The 23,551-nt window shown below is 45.1% G+C and overlaps 1 protein-coding gene across 16 annotated transcripts; it reads right to left on the bottom strand.

Annotated features, from left to right (window-relative positions):
* Positions 1-7,975: 7,975 nt before the first annotated feature.
* On the bottom strand, positions 7,976-23,253 carry LOC126993052 (uncharacterized). 16 transcript variants are annotated; one of them, XM_050851863.1, is made up of 4 exons: positions 10,597-11,556; positions 8,799-8,830; positions 8,697-8,747; positions 7,976-8,645 (listed from the first exon to the last, which is right to left on the bottom strand). In XM_050851863.1, exons 1-4 carry the CDS (start codon positions 11,333-11,335, stop codon positions 8,388-8,390), a joined length of 1,080 nt encoding a protein of 359 aa, XP_050707820.1. In that variant the 5' UTR covers positions 11,336-11,556; the 3' UTR covers positions 7,976-8,387. The 16 variants fall into 16 exon arrangements, 15 of the variants coding, with proteins under 15 accessions (XP_050707820.1, XP_050707822.1, XP_050707828.1 ...); XM_050851865.1 differs by lacking the exon at positions 10,597-11,556 and adding an exon at positions 22,387-23,253 and having other exon boundaries at positions 8,697-8,830; XM_050851871.1 differs by lacking the exon at positions 8,697-8,747 and having other exon boundaries at positions 7,976-8,492.
* Between the last annotated feature and the right edge of the window lie 298 nt (positions 23,254-23,551).

Here is a 23,551-nt window from a genome sequence, read left to right on the forward strand (position 1 = left end):
GGTAGAATGTCTCTGCACTAGCTAAGGGTGGCAGGGTGTCAAACTCACGGCCCACGTCACAAATTCGGCCCTTGAGATGGTCGTGAGTGGCCCGCGATATTCCCTGATTAACCTGCTTCGTTCCTCTTAACTCTTTTTAGGAACAGTGAGTAGCGGGCTTTTTTTTTCTTCATTATTGTTTCCTTTTTTATGCCCTTGAACTGTCTCCTTTGCTGTAAAAAAAGGGGTCCACAGGTGAAGGAGTGACTGGAGAAGGGAACGCGACAAAGAAGGTTGTGAATCACTGTTTCAAGCAATTTTTCAAGTATTTTCTTTCCTTTTCTTCCTGCCATTTTCTGTGACTCAGCGCGAAGAAAAGAGGAAAGCACTATTCGCTTCATCATATCTGCACGGGCAGGAAATTACGACAACCGCCTTCACTCAGTCCTATGTAATCTTCTCTCCGTGGTGTATTGAGTAATTAATAATCCCAAGGGGGGAGTCTAAAATCTAAATGAAGTTCACTTTGGTTGGTGATTTTTTTTTTGTACTCTTTTCTTAATAATACAATGGTCATTTATTTTTTCCTTCTATGTTGTTTTTTTTGTGCTCTAATCCGTCTCCATTCCCTGAAAACACACACACGCGCACACACACACACACACACACACACACACACACACACACACACACACACACACACACACACACACACAGAACCTTTAATCAATCCAGTTTAATCTTTTTTCCGCGATATCCTGGAGCCCCTACTATCTCTAAGTTCATATAACCCAATGCTCCCTAGAATCGAACACAAGACCACGTTCTTTTGGCCCTAAAGTTCGTTTGATGCAGCATGTGATCGTCTACGTTCATATAATCAAATATTTCCTACAATCGAGCTCAAGAAGGAGAGTTGCAACACGTTCACTTAACCCTCTACGTTCATCTGATTCAATATTTGATCCTTTACGTTCATGTCACCCAAAGTTGACGAGAACCGACCCCGAGGAAGATAAGAAGAAGAAGTCACGTTCATTTTTAAGCCAGCACAATCTCCCTTCTGGCGCTTTCTCATCTTCATTCCATTAAAAAAAAGCACAAGAGGGGAGTCTATATCAAGCTGGCTTTTTTTTTCTATAATGGGATGTTTTTGTTTTTGTTTAGCGCACTTCTTGGAAACATCATTTACTGGAACGTTCTCTTTCTTTTCTAGTCCGTCTCCTTTTCCTGTACACACACACAAACACACACACGCACACACACACAGAACAGACGACTCTCACCCTTATTGTCACATAACATCCACAGTCGCTTCCTGTGATTCTCCTACGACCATTTTTACCCCGGTGTTCACGCGTCATGCCCCCCACTCTACAAACTCTCCGGACATCCCTGAGTAAAACTTTGGGGCATAATCTAAGACATGTTGGCCTTTCGTAGGAGTTTGGGGCATTTCCAGGGGTAGTTTTATGGCCCTTCCAGTAGTTTGAGCCTTCTTCTATGCCATGAACCTGGAAAAACACTCATTAGAACTCCACTGATCTCTTTCTGGCCACTGGAAATAGTTGGCGAGTCGGGCAATACAGACTTTAGAGATGTACCGACGCCCGCATCCGTGTCCTCACTAGACAAAAGGGGTGTGGCAGGTGTACGGAAATAGAAATAGAGGATGTAAAGTGACTGCTAGACTTCGGCCCGGATCCCTAAATGTATCCTGGCCTCTCGTGGAAGTAGTCGGGGTTTAAAGGACTGTTTGGTGATCCTGGTGATAGTTTTACCTGACTTCTGCACCTTCACCGGGAAGACCACTCGTGCAACCCTGTTAATCTGTTCTGGGGCCTTGGAAGACAGTCGTAATGGGAATCTGATACTTGCCATCCTTCTAAGTAATCTCGTAATATCTAAGTCACTGTGCCTGGTCTAGAATTCTTCCCTACAGCAATATTTTCGTCTTAAGGAAATGGCCAAGGGAGGGAGGGAGGGAGAGCTCTTAAACGTATCAGAGTTGTCACAGTTTGTCTTTTTTTTGTCGTGAATATTGGCCTCCTCCTCCTCCTCCTCCTCTAAGTTCTTCATAACAACCTCCTTTTCTTTACCTTCCTCTTACTCGTCTCGTTCTCCCTCTTCTTCCTATTCCTCCTCCTCCTCCTCCTTTTGAATTATCTCCTCGTCTACAGCTCTCTCCTCCACTTTCTCCTCAGCCACACATTGGTTAACATGCAGACAGCTTTGGCTAGAGAGAGTCCTAGTTTGACGTACTGAAGTGAAGAGTAGAGACAAGGAAAATGCTCTCTCTCTCTCTCTCTCTCTCTCTCTCTCTCTCTCTCTCTCTCTCTCTCTCTCTCTCTCTCTCTCTCTCTCTCTCTCTCTCTCTCTCTCTCTCTCTCAAGGAGTGTGGTATTTCGTACATGACTGCCTCTCGTAGTTCTCTCTTCGCTGTATTTCACGTATTTTCCGTATCTTCTCCCTTGATCAGTTCTTTACGTCACCAAGAACCAACAATATACGACAAATCCTATGAAAATCTTTATGAAAAAATCCCATGAAATCCTTATAAAAAAGAATCCTATGAAAATCTTTATGAAAAAAATCCCATGAAATATTTATCAAAACGAATCCTATGAAAATCCTTCAGAAAATATTTTGTGAAAATACTCATGAAAAAATATCCCACAGAAGCCTTATGAAAAAGCATCCTATGAAAATCCTTATTTAAAAAAAATCCTATGAAATTCTTAGGGAAAAGAATCCTACAAAATCCTTTGGCAAAAAATCCAATGATATCCTTATAAGAAATTCCTATGACCATCCTTTTTGAGAAAGTCCTATGAAAATCCTTATAAAAACAATCCCATGAAAATCCTTATAACAAAGAATCATTATGAAAAAGAATCGACAGATGACGTGGCACTCCTTATGAGAGAGAGAGAGAGAGAGAGAGAGAGAGAGAGAGAGAGAGAGAGAGAGAGAGGTTGATTGATTGACTGATTGATTTTTATTGGCCTCAAGGTAGTTACATAGATTATTTTACACATTGTCTTTAAAAGCCACTAGTCCATTGAGCCATAGCTCTCTTATGGACTACATGTTATATATATTTATATATAAGTGAGCATAACAGGTGCGACAAGGTCTCTCAAAAATATATTAAAGATTGCAAAAAAATTAAGTATGGCTAACTCAGAATGCATACTATATACATGTGCACCCCAATACAAAATTAATGAAAATAGGCTTTTGTTCCTGATTAATAGAACAAAGTGATAATACTACTAATAATAATAACAATAACAATAGCAACAAAAATACTACTAACAGTAATAATAGTTTCATAACAATATTACTAATAATAATGATAATGACAATAAAAAAAATAATAATAATGACAGACATGATAATAATGAGACATGATAATAATGATAGACATAATAATGATAGACATGATAATAATGATAAACATGATATGATAGATAATAATGACAGTAATAATAATAATAATAATAATAATAATAATAATAATAATAATAATAATAATAATAATAATAATAATAATAATAATAATAATAATAATAATAATAATAATAATAATAATAATAATAATAATAATAATAATAATAATAATAATAATAATAATAATAATAGTGATAATAAAATTATAATAGTGATACTGATCCTGAACATTACTATTACATATTCTAATAGTAGTAGTAGTAGTAGTAGTAGTAGTAGTAGTGGTAGTAGCAGTAGTAGCAGTGGTAGTAGCAGTAGTAGCAGTGGTAGTAGCAGTAGTAGCAGCAGTAGAGAAGGGAGGGAAAGGGGGAAGGAGAAGGATAGGGGGAAAGCATAGCAAGCACTCTTTAACATGCCTTAATGTGAGGTAGTTAAGGTATATATTTCACTGAAAAATATTAAGTATAATTACCATGTAACAATGAAAATAAATTTCTTTTAAATGAGACTAGATTATCATTATTTAGAAGGGACTGAGGCAAGTTATTCCAGCTTTTTGATCCCCGTGACAGAACACTCTGCTGGGCGTGTGTGCTCCTGCATAACGGTGGACGCAATTGATGAGTTCTACGGGTCACAGAGTGGGGCATCACAGTAAAGCCAGGGTATACAGGGAAAGAGTGAAGAGCTTTGTGTACAAATAAGCTAGTTTGAAGGTATATAATATCGGGAAGCTTTAACAACCTAAAATCTCTAAAAATACAGTTTGTATGAGCATACCGATCTTTAAAGAACATAACACGTAAGAGTTTTTTTTGTGAAATAATCAGGCTGTCGATGAAGGTGTTATAGGCGCCTCCCCATATGGCACAACAGTATAGAAGGTGCGGATATATTAGAGAGAAATAAATTTGCCGTAAAGAGTTTTGGTTCAAACAATCTCTTAATCTGTATATTACGCCCGTTAGCAGGGCTACCTTTGATTTTACCATGTCAATGTGTTGTTTCCATTTTAATTTATTATCGATAGTTATACCTAAAAATTTAAAATCAGTAACTACATTTAATGCAAAATTATTAATTTTTATTGATGTATGAACTGGCTGAGTCGTGAGTGGACTAGAAATCATGAACTTAGTTTTGTTAATATTTAATGTTAATTTATTACTCATGATCCAATTTGATACATTGATAAGCTCAGTATTTAAAGTGTCTGTTATATCTTCAAGATCATGTCCTTGAATGAAAATTGTGGTATCGTCGGCAAATAAAAGGAATTTTAATTTATTGCTGCTATGAATTATGTCATTGATATAAATTAAGAAAAGAATCGGGCCAAGAATTGATCCCTGGGGCACACCACATGCAGTATCTGTATATGGCGATGACACATTGTTAGACGATGTACCTTGTTTCCTGTGTGCTAAGTAACTTTTGAACCAATTATGCGCATTGCCACGAATTCCATAAACAAACAATTTATCTAGTAGAATGTTATGAGAGAGAGAGAGAGAGAGAGAGAGAGACTAAGGAGTAATATTCACACATCCTCTCTCTCTCTCTCTCTCTCTCTCTCTCTCTCTGACACACACACACACAGCACGCGTGGTAACCTTCGCAGCAATCTTTCCTATGAACTGAATAAACCACGAAAATAATAATAGACATGTCTTAGTAAACCAGACGTTCTACCTGACAACTATTTTATGATGGATTAGAATGTACCTGTGTGTGTGTGTGTGTGTGTGTGTGTGTGTGTGTGTGTGTGTGTGTGTATTTACCTAGTTGTATTTACCTAGTTGTAAAATACAGGAAAAGAGCCGTACTAGGCTCGTGCTGTCCCGTCTCCATAACGCTTATTATCCAGTTTGGCTTTAAATTCATGAATCGTTTTTACACACAGTCTCCTCGTCAAGTCCGTTCCAAGTTGTTATGCTTCTGTATGGAAAACTGTATTTTTTGATGTCTCTCCTACAGTCGCTCTTCTTCAATTTCTTACCATTGCCTCTTGTTACACTTCCGTCGCGTACCACTAGGTCTGCCCTGTCCAATTACTCCAATCCTTCTTGTATCCTGTACAATGCTATTAGGTCCCCTCTCTCTCTTCTGCTCTCCAGTGTTGTTTGTCCCAATTTCTCCAGTCTTTCTTCATAAGTATGTTCTCTCAGAGTTTCCGGTAATTTAGTCGCTGCTCTTTGTATTCTTTCCAACTTTCTAATTTTTTTCTTCAATCTAGGTGACCACACTAATGCTGCATATTCCAGTCTTGGACGTATCATCGATGTTATTAGTTTTTTCACCATTTCTTCATCTAAATGTGTGTGTGTGTGTGTGTGTGTGTGTGTGTGTGTGTGTGTGTGTGTGCAACAGTCCCACGCAGCTTGTCGGAATTGCGTCGTAGGAAACATGCCGAGCCCTTTTTTGAAGCAATACGTATGCGCAAAATATCTCGGTGTTTTTTATCAATGCCTCGCCCCGCCCCTCACAGCAGCTCACGCAACTCGTCAGGAAATGCGTCGCAGAAAATGTGCCGCGCCCCTTTTTCAGAGCAAAACATGCGCAATATTTCTATCACTCTTTGGGGCCGCATTTAAAACATATATCATCACCAAAGTAGGCTACACATATTTGACAAGCCTTTCGTGGGAGTTTTGGGCATTTCCAGGAGTAGTTTTATGAGCCTGGTGGTAGTTTGACCGTTCTTCTGCATGTACCCTGAACCTAAAGAAACACCTATTTGACAAGCCTTTCGTGGGAGTTTTGGGCATTTCCAAGAGTAGTTTTATGAGCCTGGTGGTAGTTTGATCCTTCCTCTGTACTATGAACCCCCCAAAAACGCTCATTAGAACCCGTCTGATCCCTCTTTGACCTTTAGAAATAGCTGATGTGAAAACCGAAAGTCTTATAAAACCAACCTTTGTTATCAGTGCCTTGCTGATGTGAGAACCGAAAAAGTCTTATAAAACCAACCTTTGTTATCAGTGCCCTGCTGATGTGAGAACCGAAAAAGTCTTATAAAACCAACCTTTGTTATCAGTGCCCTGCTGATGTGAGAACCGAAAAAGTCTTATAAAACCAACCTTTGTTATCAGTGCCCTGCTGATGTGAGAACCGAAAAAGTCTTATAAAACCAACCTTTGTTATCAGTGCCCTGCTGATGTGAGAACCGAAAAAGTCTTATAAAACCGACCTTTGTTATCAGTGCCCTGCCCCTTAATATTTTTTTTTTCAACAGTAAAGGTAAAGGGCAAAAAAAAAAAAAAGATAAAACAATAATGAAAAAAAAAGCCCGCCAATTACTGATCCTATTAAAAGAGTTAAGAGGAGTGGCCAAAAGAGAGGTCAGTTTCAAGAGGAGAGGTGTCTGGATACTCTCCTCTTGAAAAGTAAGGAATCACTGATGGAAAATAAATATGGTTGAGTCAGTATCCAAAATATCTCTTGACACCACAGACCACGTCTATAAGTCTGGAAGCTTTCATTTTATATCATTCAAGTGTGATTTACAAGTCAAGTGGCTGAGAGAGAGGTAAAGAAACACGGGAAATAGTCCTTTGCCGTTTCTTGAAGGCTGTTGCAATATTGGCGTCATATCATGTATTACATACAGATAGATATCACATTTGTCCCATCATATTCAAATTCATCTTCACACAGCATAACACATTCATAGTCACATCATGTATTATGTTTTTCATCGTGTTCATGTCATGTCATATCCTCATTATAGCCACATCACATTCATATTGATAACAGCCTGCCACACCCCAGTCATAGGGTGGTATTCACATTCATTCCTTACTCACATCATATCACCCAATCTTATTCTTATTCATATAATTTATTCATATGATCTCTTCCATCTATCTTCACATCCATGTTACATGTTTATATTCATAGTTATATATGTTATTCGTATCCATACCCACATCATATATTATATTCATTGCATATTTAAAAAATCACGTCATATTCATATTATGTTCTTAATTAATTAATTATACCATATACATATTCATGTCACATAGTCACATCCCTGTCATAGGGCATCATACTCATATATTCACATCAAAGAATATTCACATATAATACATATGTCATACAGGCTATTATATAAACTATATCATTGGCTGTTATAATGCCGGCCAAACCCTCATCTTCCTTTATTTAATACACCCGTCATGGATTTAAACCCACTGGCTGTACTAACCGTGGCTACTTGGTCTTTTCTTCTTCTTCTTATTATTATTACTATCTTCCCTTCTCGCCATCATTCTCAGCACGCGTCAGCCCCTCATCGTCCCCATGGCCGCGTACACACGTGTCAACCTGTTTCGTGTCCCCTCCAGTCCCCGCCTAACGTTTTCAACCAGCAAGGCAAGCAACGTCGTTATAAATCTCCCCCTTCTCCTCCTCCCCCCCCCCCTCCTTCGTATACTTCTTCTTCATCTTCATCTTCTCCGTCTTCTTCTTCTTCTTCTTCTTTTTTTTTTCTTCTTCTTCTTCTTCTTCTTCTTCTTCTTCTTCTTCTTCTTCTTCTTCCCTTCCTTCCTTCCTTCCTTCAAACGATGCAGCAATCTGCCAATCAATGGGGGCATGCGCCGGGGGTGCGTCGCCTCGCCCACCCCACAGATATCGGCAGGAGTTATTTTTCGAAGACCCGTCCGCCACTGGAACAGCTTTCCAGCAGAAGTAGTTTGCTCGAAAGCGATAATTTCCTTCCAAGATCGCACTGGTCGTCACTTTGCTGCGTCAGGGGCGAGCTCGAAGTGCCCGCGCGTGCGTACAAAAGTGCTTCAGTCTGTGGCGCAGGTCTCTCAATTGGCTGACGAGCTGATTCACATGTCGCTAAAGCAGGCAGCCTCGTGATGAACCAGCAGGCTTTTTGTTGCCTGCCCTCCCATGTTTTCACGCCTGCTCCTCATCTTCCTCCTCCTCTTCCATTTCCTTCTTCCTCACCGCGGCTTCCTCACGTTTTCAAAGGGCTCGTACAGGCTGTTCTCGACCACCTCGGTCCTGCGGGTGTTGTCCAAGGTCTCGTACAGGCTGTTCTCGACCACCTCGGTCCTGCGGGTGTTGTCCAAGGTCTCGTACAGGCTGTTCTCGACCACCTCGGTCCTGCGGGTGTTGTCCAAGGTCTCGTACAGGCTGTTCTCGACCACCTCGGTCCTGCGGGTGTTGTCCAAGGTCTCGTACAGGCTGTTCTCGACCACCTCGGTCCTGCGGGTGTTGTCCAAGGGCTCGTACAGGCTGTTCTCGACCACCTCGGTCCTGCGGGTGTTGTCCAAGGTCTCGTACAGGCTGTTCTCGACCACCTCGGTCCCGCGAATGTTCTCCACGGTTTCGTACAGGCTGTTCTCGACCACCTCGGTCTCGCCTTGGAATCGCATCCTCACATCTGCGGGTGTGTCGAGGACATGCTGGGACCGATAACAGAAGGTACTACTGCTGCCACTACTACTACTACTACTGCTACTACTGGTACTACTATTGCTACTACTTCTGTTATTACTACTACTACTACTACTACTACTACTTCTGCTGCCACTATTACTACTATTACTACTACTACTACTACTAATAATAATAATAATAATGCTGCCACTACTACTACTACTACTACTGCTGCCACCACTACTACTACTACTACTACTGCTACTACTACTATTACTACTACTACTGCTGCCACTACTACTACTACTACTACTACTACTACTACTACTACTACTACTACTACTACTACTGCTGCCACTACTACTACTACTACTACTGCTGCCACTACTACTAATACTACTACTGCTGCCACCACTACTACTACTACTACTACTAATTGTTATTACTACTACTACTACTACTACTACTACATTTTACTACTACTACTACTACTACTACTACTACTACTACTACTACTACTACTACTACTACTACTACTACTACTACTACTACTACTACTACTACTACTACTTTTTTTTATTTTTTTAAACGGGCCTCCATCTATTAGAGTTGCGTTGTGAGCGGTATATTCTCTCATATCCTTTCACAAAGCAATTCAATGGCCCCACCCCGCCAATGACTGTGGCCGACAACCATCTTTATTTAATATTACAAACTTTACTAAACATTTTATTTTTAAGATAACAGACTACTACTACTACTGCTACTACTACTACTACTACTACTACATTTTTTACTACTACTACTACTACTACTACTACTACTACTACTACTACTACTACTACTACTACTACTACTACTACTACTACTACTACTACTACTACTACTACTACTACTACTACTACTACTTTTTTTTTTCACTACTACTACAACGGGCCTCCATCTATTAGAGTTGCGTTGTGAGCGGTATATTTTCTCATATAATTTCACAAAGCAATTCATTGGCCCCACCCCGCCAATGACTGTGGCCGACAACCATCTTTATTTAATATTACAAACTTTACTAAACATTTTATTTTTAAGCTAACAGAGCTTGTGGTTGATACGACTATCAACCACCGTCGCCTCAAAGTCCAGGTCAGCAATGCTACTACTACTACTACTACATTTTTAACTACTACTACTACTACTACTACTACTACTACTACTACTACTACTACTACTACTACTACTACTACTACTACTACTACTACTACTACTACTACTACTACTACTACTACTACTACTACTACTACTACTACTAGTACTACTACTACTACTACTACTACTACTACTACTACTACTACTACTACTACTACTACTACATTTTTTACTACTACTACTACTAGTACTACTACTACTACTACTACTACTACTACTACTACTACTACTACTACTACTACTACTACTACTACTACTACTACTACTACTACTACTACTACTACTACTACCATTATTATTATTATTGCATTTAACTTTTTTTTCTCTTTCTCTCTTTCACACACACACACACACACACACACACACACACACACACACACACACACACACACACACACTGTATAGTGTAGCATTGGGACTCTTTTTTTTTGTCTCTTCTTTTTCCCTTGATCTGCTTACTCTGCTGTAAAGAGAGAGAGAGAGAGAGAGAGAGAGAGAGAGAGAGAGAGAGAGAGAGAGAGAGAGAGAGAGAGAGAGAGAGAGAGAGAGAGAGAGAGAGAGTTTTTTTACCTTCTTTTGATATCCTTCGCTGCCGGAAACGCCACATCACTACCACAAGAACAACAAGAACACCAACACCTATCATTGCCGACACAACGATGATGGTGATGGTGGTTGTGGTGATGGTGGTTGTAGGGGTGGTGGTGGTGGTTGTAGGGGTGGTGGTGGTGGTTGTAGGGGTGGTGGTGGTGGTGGTGGTGGTGGTGATGGGGATGTAGGTGCAGTTTATCCATGAGAGGCTTTGACTTTTGTATCCTTTAAAAGTGCATGGTCGATTCGGGTACTGTGATCTCCACCTTGAGGGCCCGTGAGCCTCAACAGTAACAGCCCGGTAATCAGGGAAGTAGCCTGTTCTGCGGCACCAAAGAGCACAATCACCAGCCCATACTGTAAACCAAAGACCATAGCCATTGTTGCTGCCATAGTTCCAAACACCTACCAACAACTTCCACCACTGTGCGTCCCCAGGGAAGCAAGTGGCGTCCAGCGTGAACGAGGCGTCACTCAGCCAGCCATCGCCCGCCGCCACGAGCCTGATGCCTTTGAACCCTAGATCGGGGTGCACGTATAAGGTGGTGCTCCAGATGCCCCTGTTATATTTCTCGGTGGTAACGTTCTTCCATTCCTCATCCCACGAGATGGTAATTTGGGCAGGGCAGTGTGGGTTCCGGTGTGGTCTGAAGGAATTTCCGGCCACAAGCAACGATGATTCAATAAACACCAAGATCAAGGGCAGCCTGGCCTTCATCGTGGCTCACCGTGTGTGTGTGTGTGTGTGTGTGTGTGTGTGTGTGTGTGTGTGTGTGTGTGTGTGTGTGTGTGCAGGGGAAGAGTGTTGAGTCTTGAGTGTTGAGCTTCTAAAGACTGCTGAGGCGTTCACTCTCGTATCTTCGCAGCGACTCTTGGTCTCCCTTTTCTTGGAGACGCAATTCAGCGAGCAGCGACCACTCCCGGCAGGACGAGAGAGACACTGGGGAGAAATGGCTGTGCTTGTGATTATATACTGGGCGCTTTTTAGATAATTTTCCTACAGTTTCCAGATCTGGGACAGGATGTTTCGTGCGTGTCTTGCTGTGTACTACTTGACGCCTCGACACAACTTACTCCGGGCTCAAAGTACGACTGTTACTCAGCGCCACAGAGAACATCAACCGGGATCTCACGGGTGACTTTCTCTGTTCAAGGTGCAGAAGCTGAGTAAAACTATCGCGAGGATCACAGAACAGTCCATGCTGGAAAGTCTCAGCACCTTCCAATAGAGGCTTTTCAAACAGGCGAAGTGAGGCGCCGAGACGCTTGAAAATGCGGCTTTTTGTCTCCCTTGCAGCCGACGGAAGGAAGGGAAATGATCAGAGAAGAATGGACACGAAAGGAAGGGAAATGATCAGAGAAGAATGGACACGAAAGGAAGGGAAATGATCAGAGAAGAATGGACACGAAAGGAAGGGAAATGATCAGAGAAGAATGGACACGAAAGGAAAGGAAATGATCAGAGAAGAATGGACACGAAAGGAAGGGAAATGATAAGAGAAGAATGGACACGAAAGGAAGGGAAATGATCAGAGAAGAATGGACACGAAAGGAAGGGAAATGATCAGAGAAGAATGGACACGAAAGGAAGGGAAATGATCAGAGAAGAATGGACACGAAAGGAAGGGAAATGATCAGAGAAGAATGGACACGAAAGGAAGGGAAATGATCAGAGAAGAATGGACACGAAAGGAAGGGAAATGATCAGAGAAGGATGGACACGAAAGGAAGGGAAATGATTAGAGAAGGATGGACACGAAAGGAAGGGAAATGATTAGAGAAGGATGGACACGAAAGGAAGGGAAATGATAAGAGAAGAATGGACACGAAAGGAAGGGAAATGATCAGAGAAGGATGGACACGAAAGGAAGGGAAATGATAAGAGAAGGATGGACACGAAAGGAAGGGAAATGATCAGAGAAGAATGGACACGAAAGGAAGGGAAATGATCAGAGAAGAATGGACACGAAAGGAAGGGAAATGATCAGAGAAGGATGGACACGAAAGGGAAGAAAGAAGAAAAGGAATACAAAGGTAAAAAAAGAAGAACAAGGGACCAAGAACAACAACAATAACAAGATTAAATTAAAGAAGAAGAATAAAAGGTTAACAAAAGAAGGGAAAAAATAGAAAATACCAAAGAGAAGAAAGAAAGCAGAGAGAGAGAGAGAGAGAGAGAGAGAGAGAGAGAAGTTAAGAAAAGAAGGACATATAGGAGATCATATAAGTCTGAGTGTATGTGATACGAAGTTACTCTACGTCCTCTTCCTCCTACTTCTCCTCCTCCTCCTCCTCCTCCTCCTCCTCCTCCTCCTCCTCCTCCTCCTCCTCCTCTTCCGCCTCTTCCTCCTCCTCCTCCTCCTCCTCCTCCTCCTCCTCCTCTTCCGCCTCTTCCTCCTCCTCTTCCTTAATCAATCGTATAATAATGGAATAGTGAAATTTGGATGTCACTTCCGGAGACTTTACTAACACTTGTCAAGCTAATCAATTTCTCTCTCTCTCTCTCTCTCTCTCTCTCTCTCTCTCTCTCTCTCTCTCTCTCTCTCTCTCTCTCTCTCTCTCTCTCTCTCTCTCTCTCTCTCTACTCCTCTCCCTCCCCCTCCCAGCCTCCCCCTCCTGGCCAGTATGAGGAGTAGGAGGGGAGGAGGAGGAGGAAAAGGAGGAGAAGGAGATGGAGGAGGGGGAGGAAGAGGAAGAGGAAGAGGAGGAGGAGGAGGAGGAGGAGGAGGAGGAGGAGGAGGAGGAGGAGAGGAAATGAGAGAAAAGAAGAGCTGGAGACGCAGGAGTAGGGTGAAGATGAGAACGAGGAGAAGGAGGAGGAGGAAGATCTTTCTATAATAAATCACGCTTGTTCTCGTGCTGTCAAAGATAGAGAGGCAACTCACAAAAGGTACCAGAGCCTTCGAACATCTTCCTTTCCTTCCTGCTGGAAGTATGCCTTCATTCAGCCTGTGCCTAGGAAGGGTGACCGTTCCAATCCCACAAACTACCGTCCTATAGCTTTGCTTTCTTGTCTATCTAAACTTTTGAATCAATCCTTAACCGGAAGATTGAAAAGCACCTTTCCACTTCTGACCTTCTATCTGATCGCCAGTATGGGTTCCGCAAGGGGCGTTCTACTGGTGATCTTGCCTTCCTAACTGATTCTTGGTCATCCTTTCTTAGCCGTTTCGGTGAAACCTTTGCTATTGCGCTGGAGATATCAAAAGCCTTTGATAGGGTTTGACACAAATCTTTGCTCTCCAAACTACCCTCTTAACGTTTTTCTATCGTTCTCTCTGTACCTTTATCTCAAGTTTCCTCTCTGACCGTTCTATTTCTGCTGTGGTAGACGGTCACTGTTCTTCCCCTAAACCTATTAGTAGTGGTGTCCCACAGGGTTCTGTCCTATCTCCCACTCTCTTTCTGTTGTTCATTGATGAACTGTCCTATTCATTCTTACGCCGATGACTCCACTCCGCATTATTCAACTTCTTTTAATAGAAGACCAACCCTACAGGAAGTTAACAATTCAAGGCTAAAGGCAACATAACGCTTAGCCTCAGACCTTACTATTATTTCCGATTGGGGCAAGAAGAACTTGGTGTCCTTCAACGCCTCATAAACACAGTTTCTCCACCTATCTACTCGACATAATCTTCCAAACAACTATTCCCTATTCTTTGACAACACTCAGCTATCACCTTCTTCAACACTAAACATCCAAGGTCTATCCTTAACTCAAAATCTCAAATGGTAACATCATATCTCTTCTCTTACTAAATCAGCTTTCTCGAGGCTGGGCGTTCTGTACCGTCTCCGCCAGTTCTTCTCCCCGCACAGTTGCTATCCATTTACAGTGGCCTTGTCCGCCCTCGTATGGAATATGCATCTCACGTGTGGGGGGGCTCCACTCACACAGCTCTCTTGGACAAAGTGGAGTCTAAGGCTCTTCGTCTCATCTGTTCTCCTCTTACTGATAGTCTTCTACCTCTTAAATTTCGCCGCCATGTTGCCTCTCTATCTTCTATCGATATTTTCATGCTGACTGCTCTTCTGAACTTGCTAACTGCATGCTTCCCCCCCTCCCGCGGCCTCGCCACACACGACTTTCTACTCAAGTTCATCCCTATACTGTCCAGATCCCTTACGCAACAGATAATCAGCATCTCCACTCTTTCATCCCTCACGCTGGTAAACTCTGGAACAATCTTCCTTCATCTGTATTTCCTCCTGCCTAAGACTTGAACTCTTTCAAGAGGAGGGTATCAGGACACCTCTCCTCCCGAAATTGACCTCTCTTTCGGCCACTTCTCTAACTCTTTTTAGGATCAGTGAGTAACGTTTTTTTTCTCACATCTGTTTGAGTTTTTTTTGGCCCTTGAACTGACTCCTCTGCTGTAAAAAAAGAAAAAAAGAAAAAGAGGAAGCTAAATAAACACCTCCTCCTCCTCCTCCTCCTACTACTACTACTACTACTACTACTGCTACTACTACTACTACTACTACTTCTACTACTACTACTACTACTACTACTACTACTACTACTACTACTACTACTACTACTACTACTACTACTACAACAACTTCTACTTCTACTACTACTACTACTACTACTACTACTACTACTACTTTTTTTTTTAAATACTACTACTACTACATAAATGATACCTCCACCCATGTTTATTTTCCCGACACATAATCATGGAGGGCTCCATAGCTTGGAGGTCATTAGCCCCAACTCTGTTCGCTAATGACTGTGGCATCCAACCATATCACTAATACTACTTGACACTAAATCACCCATCATCTATTACGTCTAGATCCCCCTTTCCTTCCCTACTCTAGTCACTCCCGACCCACCCTAATGTCACTCTCCACCACTGTGGCTTCATAGTCCATATTGGAGATGTTGGTGGCTTTTGGGCCAGAGTTTCTGGCGCCCCTGAGACATAGGATGGCCGACCTGAGCAGGGAGAACGAGAGGCGACACCTCATCCAGGCGATAACGTGACTCCTTGGCTGATGCTTCTTTTCTGAGATTAGTTCCGCGAGGCGTGCGTAGAAGCATTGGGCCGTGGGACCCATCCCGCCGGATGTGGTGAAGACGAAGGGGGTGAAGCTGCCCTGATCCACATGTTGGATTCTTTCACCGTATGCCCTTGTCATCTCCTGCTCGTTCCTGTGGTGGGCGGCTTGCAGGGGCAGCTCACGGTGACAGGCAGCCATCGGGTCGAATATGCGGATGTCCATGAACGCCCGCTGTCCGCGCACCCAGAATCCGCGGGCACTTACATCAACCCGTGCCTCCTGTGAGGTATTGGCCGTCCTGTATCGAAGGTGTTCGCCGTCCAGGGGAAGCAGTGCCGGCTCGGTAGTGACGTCTTGGCATATCTCCCCGAGCATGCTGGCTGTCAGATCCCTCACTTCATCGTGTCGAATACAGACGAAGCCTCCTTTTTTACATGTCATGGTGTGGGTGACATCATTTGGTGATCCACATGCACAGAGATCAGGCAGTCCCTCAATCGGCCAGCCATATCTCAGAGCAATGGCGTCGACAAATTCTTGTTTGTTGAGGCTGAAGCCCTTTGCTCTGATTGGTAATGACGTTAGCCAGTTAGAGGCGCCTGCCTCCTGTGCTGTGTGTATTTTTCTACCCATTTCTGTGGACAGGTGGTGTGTAAGACGGTCCAGCTCGTCTTTTTGGGCCTGTTGCCTTTCTTCTGAGATTTTTCTTTCAATATCTCTTATTTCTGTTTGGTCTATCTCGCCCTCTGCCTCCTGAGCGATGATCCTGTTGATGAGTGACCTGGTAAGGCTGATGGAGTTTTGGTTCTCCTTATCAGCCAGCTTCTCAGGGTTGGTGATCCCCATCCCACCCAGTCTTGGGGGAAGTGCTAGCATATCCCTCTCCTCCTCCCCCAAAGCATGAGATTTCACTAGCGCCGGCAAGAATACATTTTTGACGGCATTTTCCAGTGGTCGGAGGAGTGGACTGATGCCGGGGATGGTGCGCATCAGGAACGTCCACCGATGTTGGATGCCGTGGGTGTACGCTGAATAGGCAGCGTGTGGCTCAGTCTTGGCAATGGTAGACAAAGATTCTATTTCCTTCACCCATTCAACCCACGTACTCCTTCTTATATACCTCTGTCCCGATCACTGCACCTAATTGTCTTTGTCCGTCTTTTGTCACAATGACGCCACTTCCTGCCAGTCTCAGTCCCTTCAGGTCACTCGGTAGAGGATGTTTTTCCTTGAGTTGATTGATCGTGTCCCTGGTGAGTGGAAGCACACCCCGTGTGGAATTTTCTGACAAGGCTCGTGTTACAGACGCAACATTGCCTTGTTGCATTTTGTCTGCAAACTTCCGGGCCCTGTCTTCTGTGGAGGTGTTGTTTTGTTGGGGTCCGGGGAGCCTCTCCTGTATGGCTCTGGCTTCTCCAAGGAGGGCATCTAACTCGTTAGTTTGCCACAAGGCAACTTGCCTTCTTAATGCCTCGATATTTTCGGCTTGTTTGGTTTTAGGGTGTGCTTTTTGGAGGAAGAGATGGGGGAGAGTGAATACAATTTTCAGGGATAGGGGCGCCAGTGGTGTGTTCTGGATGTAGTTATTTAACAGGGTGACAATTTCTTTGATGATAAATGTCGTGGCTCCACATCTGGGTGGTTTAAAAAGATTTCTTTCAGACCACCCAACAACTTCAAGGTATGTGTCATCCACCCACCTCGTTGCTTCCCCCTCCGCTAGCCCCTTCCAAGCAAAGCTTTCCCCGACCTCCGCCGCGCCCTGTCCAGTCGAAGAGGAAGAGTGATGAGGGGGTGGTGGTAGTGGTGTTGGTAGTGGCAACATTGGAGGTGCCAATGGAAGGGGTGGTACCGGTCGAGGGGTATATGGAGGTGGGGGTTGTGCAGCAGCTCCCTCCGACACCCCCTCCCCCCGCTCACTCCTTCCCCGGCGGCCCTCATTGTCCCCGCGGTGTCGCGCTTCATCGTTATCCTCCCTGCTCTGATCCCTGCCCAGGGGATTTTGGCACCTGTCGCTCTTCTTACAGTTCGTACAGCGTCTTTTCTCCTTAACTCATGCACTATTACTATCATTACTACTACTATCATTACTACTACTACTACTACTACTACTACTACTACTACTACTATCATTACTACTACTATCATTACTACTACTACTACTACTACTACTACTACTACTACTACTACTACTACTACTACTACTATCATTACTACTACTATCATTACTACTACTACTACTACTACTACTACTACTGCTACTACTACTATCATTACTACTACTACTACTACTACTACTACTACTACTACTACTAACTAGAGAGTATGGCGAACATTATTATAGCGAAGTTTTAATCTTAGTGACATATGTAGGAAAGATGTAACAGACTAACTGAAGCAGTGGTTCCCAACCCTTTTTCTGTCGTTTCCCCTTCATCAACTTCAACCCCCGGATTTCCCCGCTCATGTGGACGAGGAAAAAAGTAGCCAAAACACGAAATTTACGTGCTTAATAACGCAAGTAATATAGTAAATAAATAGTAGCCAAACACAATATTTACTTAATAACACAAATCAATCAGTTCTGTACCGTCTCCGCCAGTTCTTCTCCCCCGCACGGGCCTTGTCCGCCCTCGTATGGAGTCTGCATCTCACGTGTGGGGGGTCTTCACTCACACAGCTCTCTTGGACAGAGTGGAGGCTAAGGCTCTTCGTCTCATCAGCTCTCCTCCTCCTACTGATAGTCTTCTACCTCTTAAAATCCGCCGCCATGTTGCCTCTCTTACTATCTTCTATCGATATTTTCATGCTGACTGCTCTTCTGAACTTGCTGACTGCATGCCTCCCCGCTCCCGCGGCCTCGCCACACACGACTTTCTATTCAAGCTCATCCCTTTACTGTCCAAACCCCTTACGCAAGAGTTAACCAGCATCTTCACTCCTTCATCCCTCACGCTGGTAAACTCTGGAACAATCTTCCTTCATCTGCATTTCCTTCTGCCTACGACTTGAACTCTTTCAAGAGGAGGGTATCAGGACACCTCTCCTCCCAAAATTGAGCTATCTTTCGGCCACTCTAACTCTTTTTAGGAGCAGTGAGTAGCGTTTTTTTAAAAACATTTTTTACCTTTTTTATGGCCTTGAACTGACTCCTCTGCTGTAAAAAAAAAGTCAATAGTTTCCGCCGTCTAATTGCCAGTAATTTATATTTCCTTCGTGTTAAAACTCCCCCCTAGAATCATGAAATTTCCCCCCAGGGGTAAATTTCCCCCAGATTGGGAAGTGCTGAACTAGATAGAGTGTATAGCGAACTTATTTATAGCGAAGTTTTAACATAGTAGGATAATCATATAACATACAAGTCAGAGTATATAACAAATTTATTTATAATGAAATATTAATATCGTGACATCTGTAGGAAACGTGTAACAGGCTCACTGGAGTGTGTGGCGAACAATGCTGTGGTGAAGTTTTAACATCGTGACATCTGTAGGAAACGTGTAACAGGCTCACTGGAGTGTGTGGCGAACAATGCTGTCGTGAAGTTTTAACATCGTGACACACGTAGGACGGGTGTAAGCCAAAAGAAAATCATCGCACTCAAACAACAAAAAAAAATAATAAAGCTGACAGAATTAAGAAAAGATCCACTAAGAAGACTAACACTTGGCAGGAATGATCATGGAGGGAAACATGCAGCAGGCTGAAAGTGAACAGTGGCAGCACAAATATGAAGCAAAAAAAGTGAAAAGGTAAAGTAAAAAACTAAAAAAACTAAAATAAATTATTGAAACAACAAAACTCGCTTAAAAATATAATGCATGGTCACTCCTCCTTTCCACCTCCTCCCCCTTCTCTTCCTCTTCCTCCTCCTCCTCCTCCTCTTTTCCTTCCTCTTCCTTCTCCTCTTCCTCCTCCTCTTCCTCCTCCTTCGCGCCATCACTATAAACAACAAACAAATAAAGAACATAAGAATAAAATGTGAATTAGTGATTGGAGCCGTTTGGAAAATTTACGGTCCAGGAAAATGTACTTGTGTGTGTGTGTGTGTGTGTGTGTGTGTGTGTGTGTGTGTGTGTGTGTGTGACACGGTGCTGCCCCCTGCTTGTCTTGAGGGCACGGTGCTGCCCCCTGCTTGTCTGGAGGGAACAGTGCTGCCCCCTGCTTGTCTGGAGGGCCCGGAGCTGCCCCCTGCTCGTCTGGAGGGCACGGTGCTGCCCCCTGCTTGTCTGGAGGGCCCGGAGCTGCCCCCTGCTCGTCTGGAGGGCACGGTGCTGCCCCCTGCTTGTCTGGAGGGCCCGGAGCTGCCCCCTGCTCGTCTGGAGGGCCCGGAGCTGCCCCCTGCTCGTCTGGAGGGCACAGTGCTGCCCCCTGCTTGTCTGGAGGGCCCGGAGCTGCCCCCTGCTCGTCTGGAGGGCACGGTGCTGCCCCCTGCTCGTCTGGAGGGCAAGGTGCTGCCGCCTGCTTGTCTGGAGGGCACGGTGCTGCCCCCTGCTCGTCTGGAGGGCACGGTGCTGCCCCCTGCTCGTCTGGAGGGCACGGTGCTGCCCCCTGCTCTTCTGGAGGGCACGGTGCTGCCGCCTAGTTGCCCTCATCCTGCAGTGCTTACCCCTGTGTCGCGTGCTGGCCTGGGAGCGGCAGCAGCCGGGCTCGCCTCGGGGTGAGGTAAGCAACATCATCGTAGTCTAAGTATTCGGCCTCGTGGCTGGGTGGATGCCCTGAGGGTGTGCCCGGGGGTGCTCGCCTCGGGGTGAGGTAAGCACTATCATCGGAGTCTAAGTTTTCGGCCTCGTGGCTGCGTGGATGCTCGGAGATATTCTCGTAGATTGGAGGCCCGGGGATCTCCTCGTAGATTGGAGGCCCAGGGATCTCCTGGTGGATTAGAGGGTCGGGGAACTCGTCGTAGATGTGCTCCTCGTCGTCGCCGAAGTACAGGTAGTCGGGCTCCTGCTGCCGCGGCGCCACGCGCGGGTGCACGGTGGGGCCCGTGGGCGGCTCCACGCGGCTGTCGCCGATCGCTGCCTCGCCACCGACGCGCCAGGAGACGGCCAGTCCACGCCGCGGCGGCACGCGGGGCACTGCGGGAAGAATGCGTGACCATTACCGCCATGACAGCGACAACCGTCACGAAGGGGAGAGAGAGAGAGAGAGAGAGAGAGAGAGAGAGAGAGAGAGAGAGAGAGAGAGAGAGAGTGGGGAGGAGCCTTCGCCTTTGCTGTCCTTCATCTTCCACCTTTGATTAGATAGTTAGTGTAGCTTGTCACAAACAGCCTCTTAAGGACCAGCAGGTCTGCTGTTGTTTGTTCTTTCTTTGTGTTTCTTTGTGTTCCTTTGTGTTCCTATCTCTCCTCCTTCCCTCCCTCCCTTCTTCCCTCCTTCCCTCCCTCCTCCCTATCTTTGCTATTTCCTTCCCTCCCTATCTCTCCTCCTTCCCTCCCTATCTCTCCTCCTTCCCTCCCTCCCTCCTTCCCTCCTTCCTTTGCTCCTCCCTATCTTTTCTACTTTCCCTCCCTATCTCTCCTTCCCTCCCTCCCTCCCTCCTTCCCTCTTTCCTTCCCTCCTCCCTATTTTCCCTCTTTCCCTCCCTCCCTCCTTCCCTCCTTCCTTCCCTCCTCCTTATCTTTTCTCCTTCCTTCCCTCCCTATCTCTCCTTCCCTCCTTCCTTCCCTCCTCCCTATCTTTTCTCCTTCCTTCCCTCCCTCCCTCCTTCCTATCTTCCCTCTTTCCCTCCTTCCCTCCCCGCCTTACTTCTCCTTACCATAAACTCCGTAATGAACCTATTTTCCTTTCTCCCTTCTCCTTTTCCCCCTTCCTCCCTTTCCCCTCTCGTCCCTTCCTTCCCCTCTCGCCTCTCTCTCTCTTCACCTCTCCCTCCCTCCCTCCCACTCTCCTCCTCCTTCCACTCCCTCCTGTTCATGTTTTCCTCCTCCGTCTTCTTGTCTTCCTATTTTCAGCCTATTTTTCCTCTTTTCTTCCCTGTTCTCCTTTCCCTTCCTTCTTCCCTTCTTCTGTTCTTGCCTCCCTCCCTCCTCCCCGTCTTCCTGTCTTCTTCCTTTCCTCTCTGTCTTCTCGCTCTTCGTCCCGTCACTTTTGTTTTCATCTCCCTCACTTGTCTCTCCTTGATCGCTGTTTCCTCCTCTCCCCTTCATCTCCCTCCCACCTTCCTCCCCTTCTCCTTTCTCTTCATCCGTCCGAGTCGTTCGTCTCTCTCCCTCTCCTTCATCCTCTCTTCATTTATCTTATTTTCTTCTCTTCTTCTCCACTCCTTTGCTCCTTCCCTTTCCCTTTCTCTGCATCTCTCCTTCCTTCCCTTCCCTCCTGTCTTCCATTCTCCTCTCCCTGTGTTAATGGCTCGTTCTCTTCTCTCCCTTCATCCCACGTCTCCCTTCCTCCTGCTTTTCTCTCCATCTCCTCTTTATTCTCTCTTCTCGTCTCCTCTCCCGCCCTTCCCTCCTCCTCCTTTTCCCTCCCTTCATCAAACCCTTTTCCTTTGTCTCCTCCTCTCTTGTTCCTCCATTCTCTCTCTCTCTCTCTCTCTCTCTCTCTCTCTCTCTCTCTCTCTCTCTCTCTCTCTCACACTCTCACACACACACACACACACACAACTTGCGAGAGAGAGAGAGAGAGAGAGAGAGAGAGAGAGAGAGAGAGAGAGAGAGAGAGAGAGAGAGAGAGAGAGAGAGAGAGAGAGAGAGAGAGAGAGAGAGAGAGAGAGAGAGAGAGAGAGAGAGAGAGAGAGAGAGAGAGAGAGAGATTTACCTTCTTTGGATATCCTTCGCTGCCGGAAACGCCACATCACCGCCACAAGAACAACAAGAATACCAACACCTATCATTGCCGACACAACGATGATGGTGATGGTGGTTGTAGGGGTGGTGGTGATGGGGATGTAGGTGCAGTTTATCCATGAGAGGCTTTGTCTTGTGTATCCTTTTAGGGTGCATGGTCGATTCGGGTACTGTGATCTCCACCTTGAGGGCCCGTGAGCCTCAACAGTAACAGCCCGGTAATCAGGGAAGTAGCCTGTTCTGCGGCACCTAAGAGCACAATCACCAGCCCATACTGTAAACCGAAGACTGTGGCCATTGTTGCTGCTATAGTTCCACACACATAACCACAACTCCCACCACTGTGCGTCCCCAGGGAAGCAAGTGGCGTCCAGCGTGAACCAGGCGTCACTCAGCCAGCCATCGCCCGCCGCCACGAGCCTGATGCCTTTGAACCCTGGATCGGGGTGCACGTATAAGACGGTGCTCCAATCGTACCAGTTATATTTCTCGGTGGTAACGTTCTTCCATTCCTCATCCCCCGAGATGGTAATTTGGGCAGGGCAGCGTGGGTTCCAGTAGGGTTTGAAGGAATTTCCGGCCGCAAGCAACGATGATTCAATAAACACCAAGAGTAAGGGCAGCCTGGCCTTCATCGTGGCTCACCGTGTGTGTGTGTGTGTGTGTGTGTGTGTGTGTGTGTGTGTGTGTGTGCAGGGGAAGAGTGTTGAGTCTTGAGTGTTGAGCTTCTAAAGACTGCTGAGGCGTTCACTCTCGTATCCTCCCAGCGACTCTTGGTCTCCCTTTTCTTGGAGACGCAATTCAGCGAGCAGCGACCACTCCCGGCAGGACGAGAGAGACACTGGGGAGAAATGGCTGTGCTTGTGATTATATACTGGGCGCCTTTTAGATAATTTTCCTACAGTTTCCTGATCTGGGACAGGATGTTTCGTGCGTGACTTGCTGTGTACTACTTGACGCCTCGACACAACTTACTCCGGGCTCAAAGTACGACTGTTACTCAGCGCCACAGAGAACATCAACCGGGATCTCACGGGTGACTTTCTCTGTTCAAGGTGCAGAAGCTGAGTAAAACTATCGCGAGGATCACAGAACAGTCTATGCTGGAAAGTCTCAGCACCTTCCAATAGAGGCCT

The sequence above is a fragment of the Eriocheir sinensis genome, unplaced genomic scaffold, assembly GCF_024679095.1.
Source record: "Eriocheir sinensis breed Jianghai 21 unplaced genomic scaffold, ASM2467909v1 Scaffold547, whole genome shotgun sequence".
Taxonomy (NCBI): domain Eukaryota; kingdom Metazoa; phylum Arthropoda; class Malacostraca; order Decapoda; family Varunidae; genus Eriocheir; species Eriocheir sinensis.

What these genes read in the sequence shown, in the direction of transcription:
- LOC126993052 (XM_050851859.1), bottom strand. Translation starts at nt 23,050, where the DNA reads ATGAAGGCCAGGCTGCCCTTACTCTTGGTGTTTATTGAATCATCGTTG. An exon ending in GCGAAGGATATCCAAAGAAG is followed by an intron (nt 20,706 to 22,386) that starts GTAAATCTCTCT and finishes TTCTTCCCGCAG; the next exon opens with TGCCCCGCGTGCCGCCGCGG.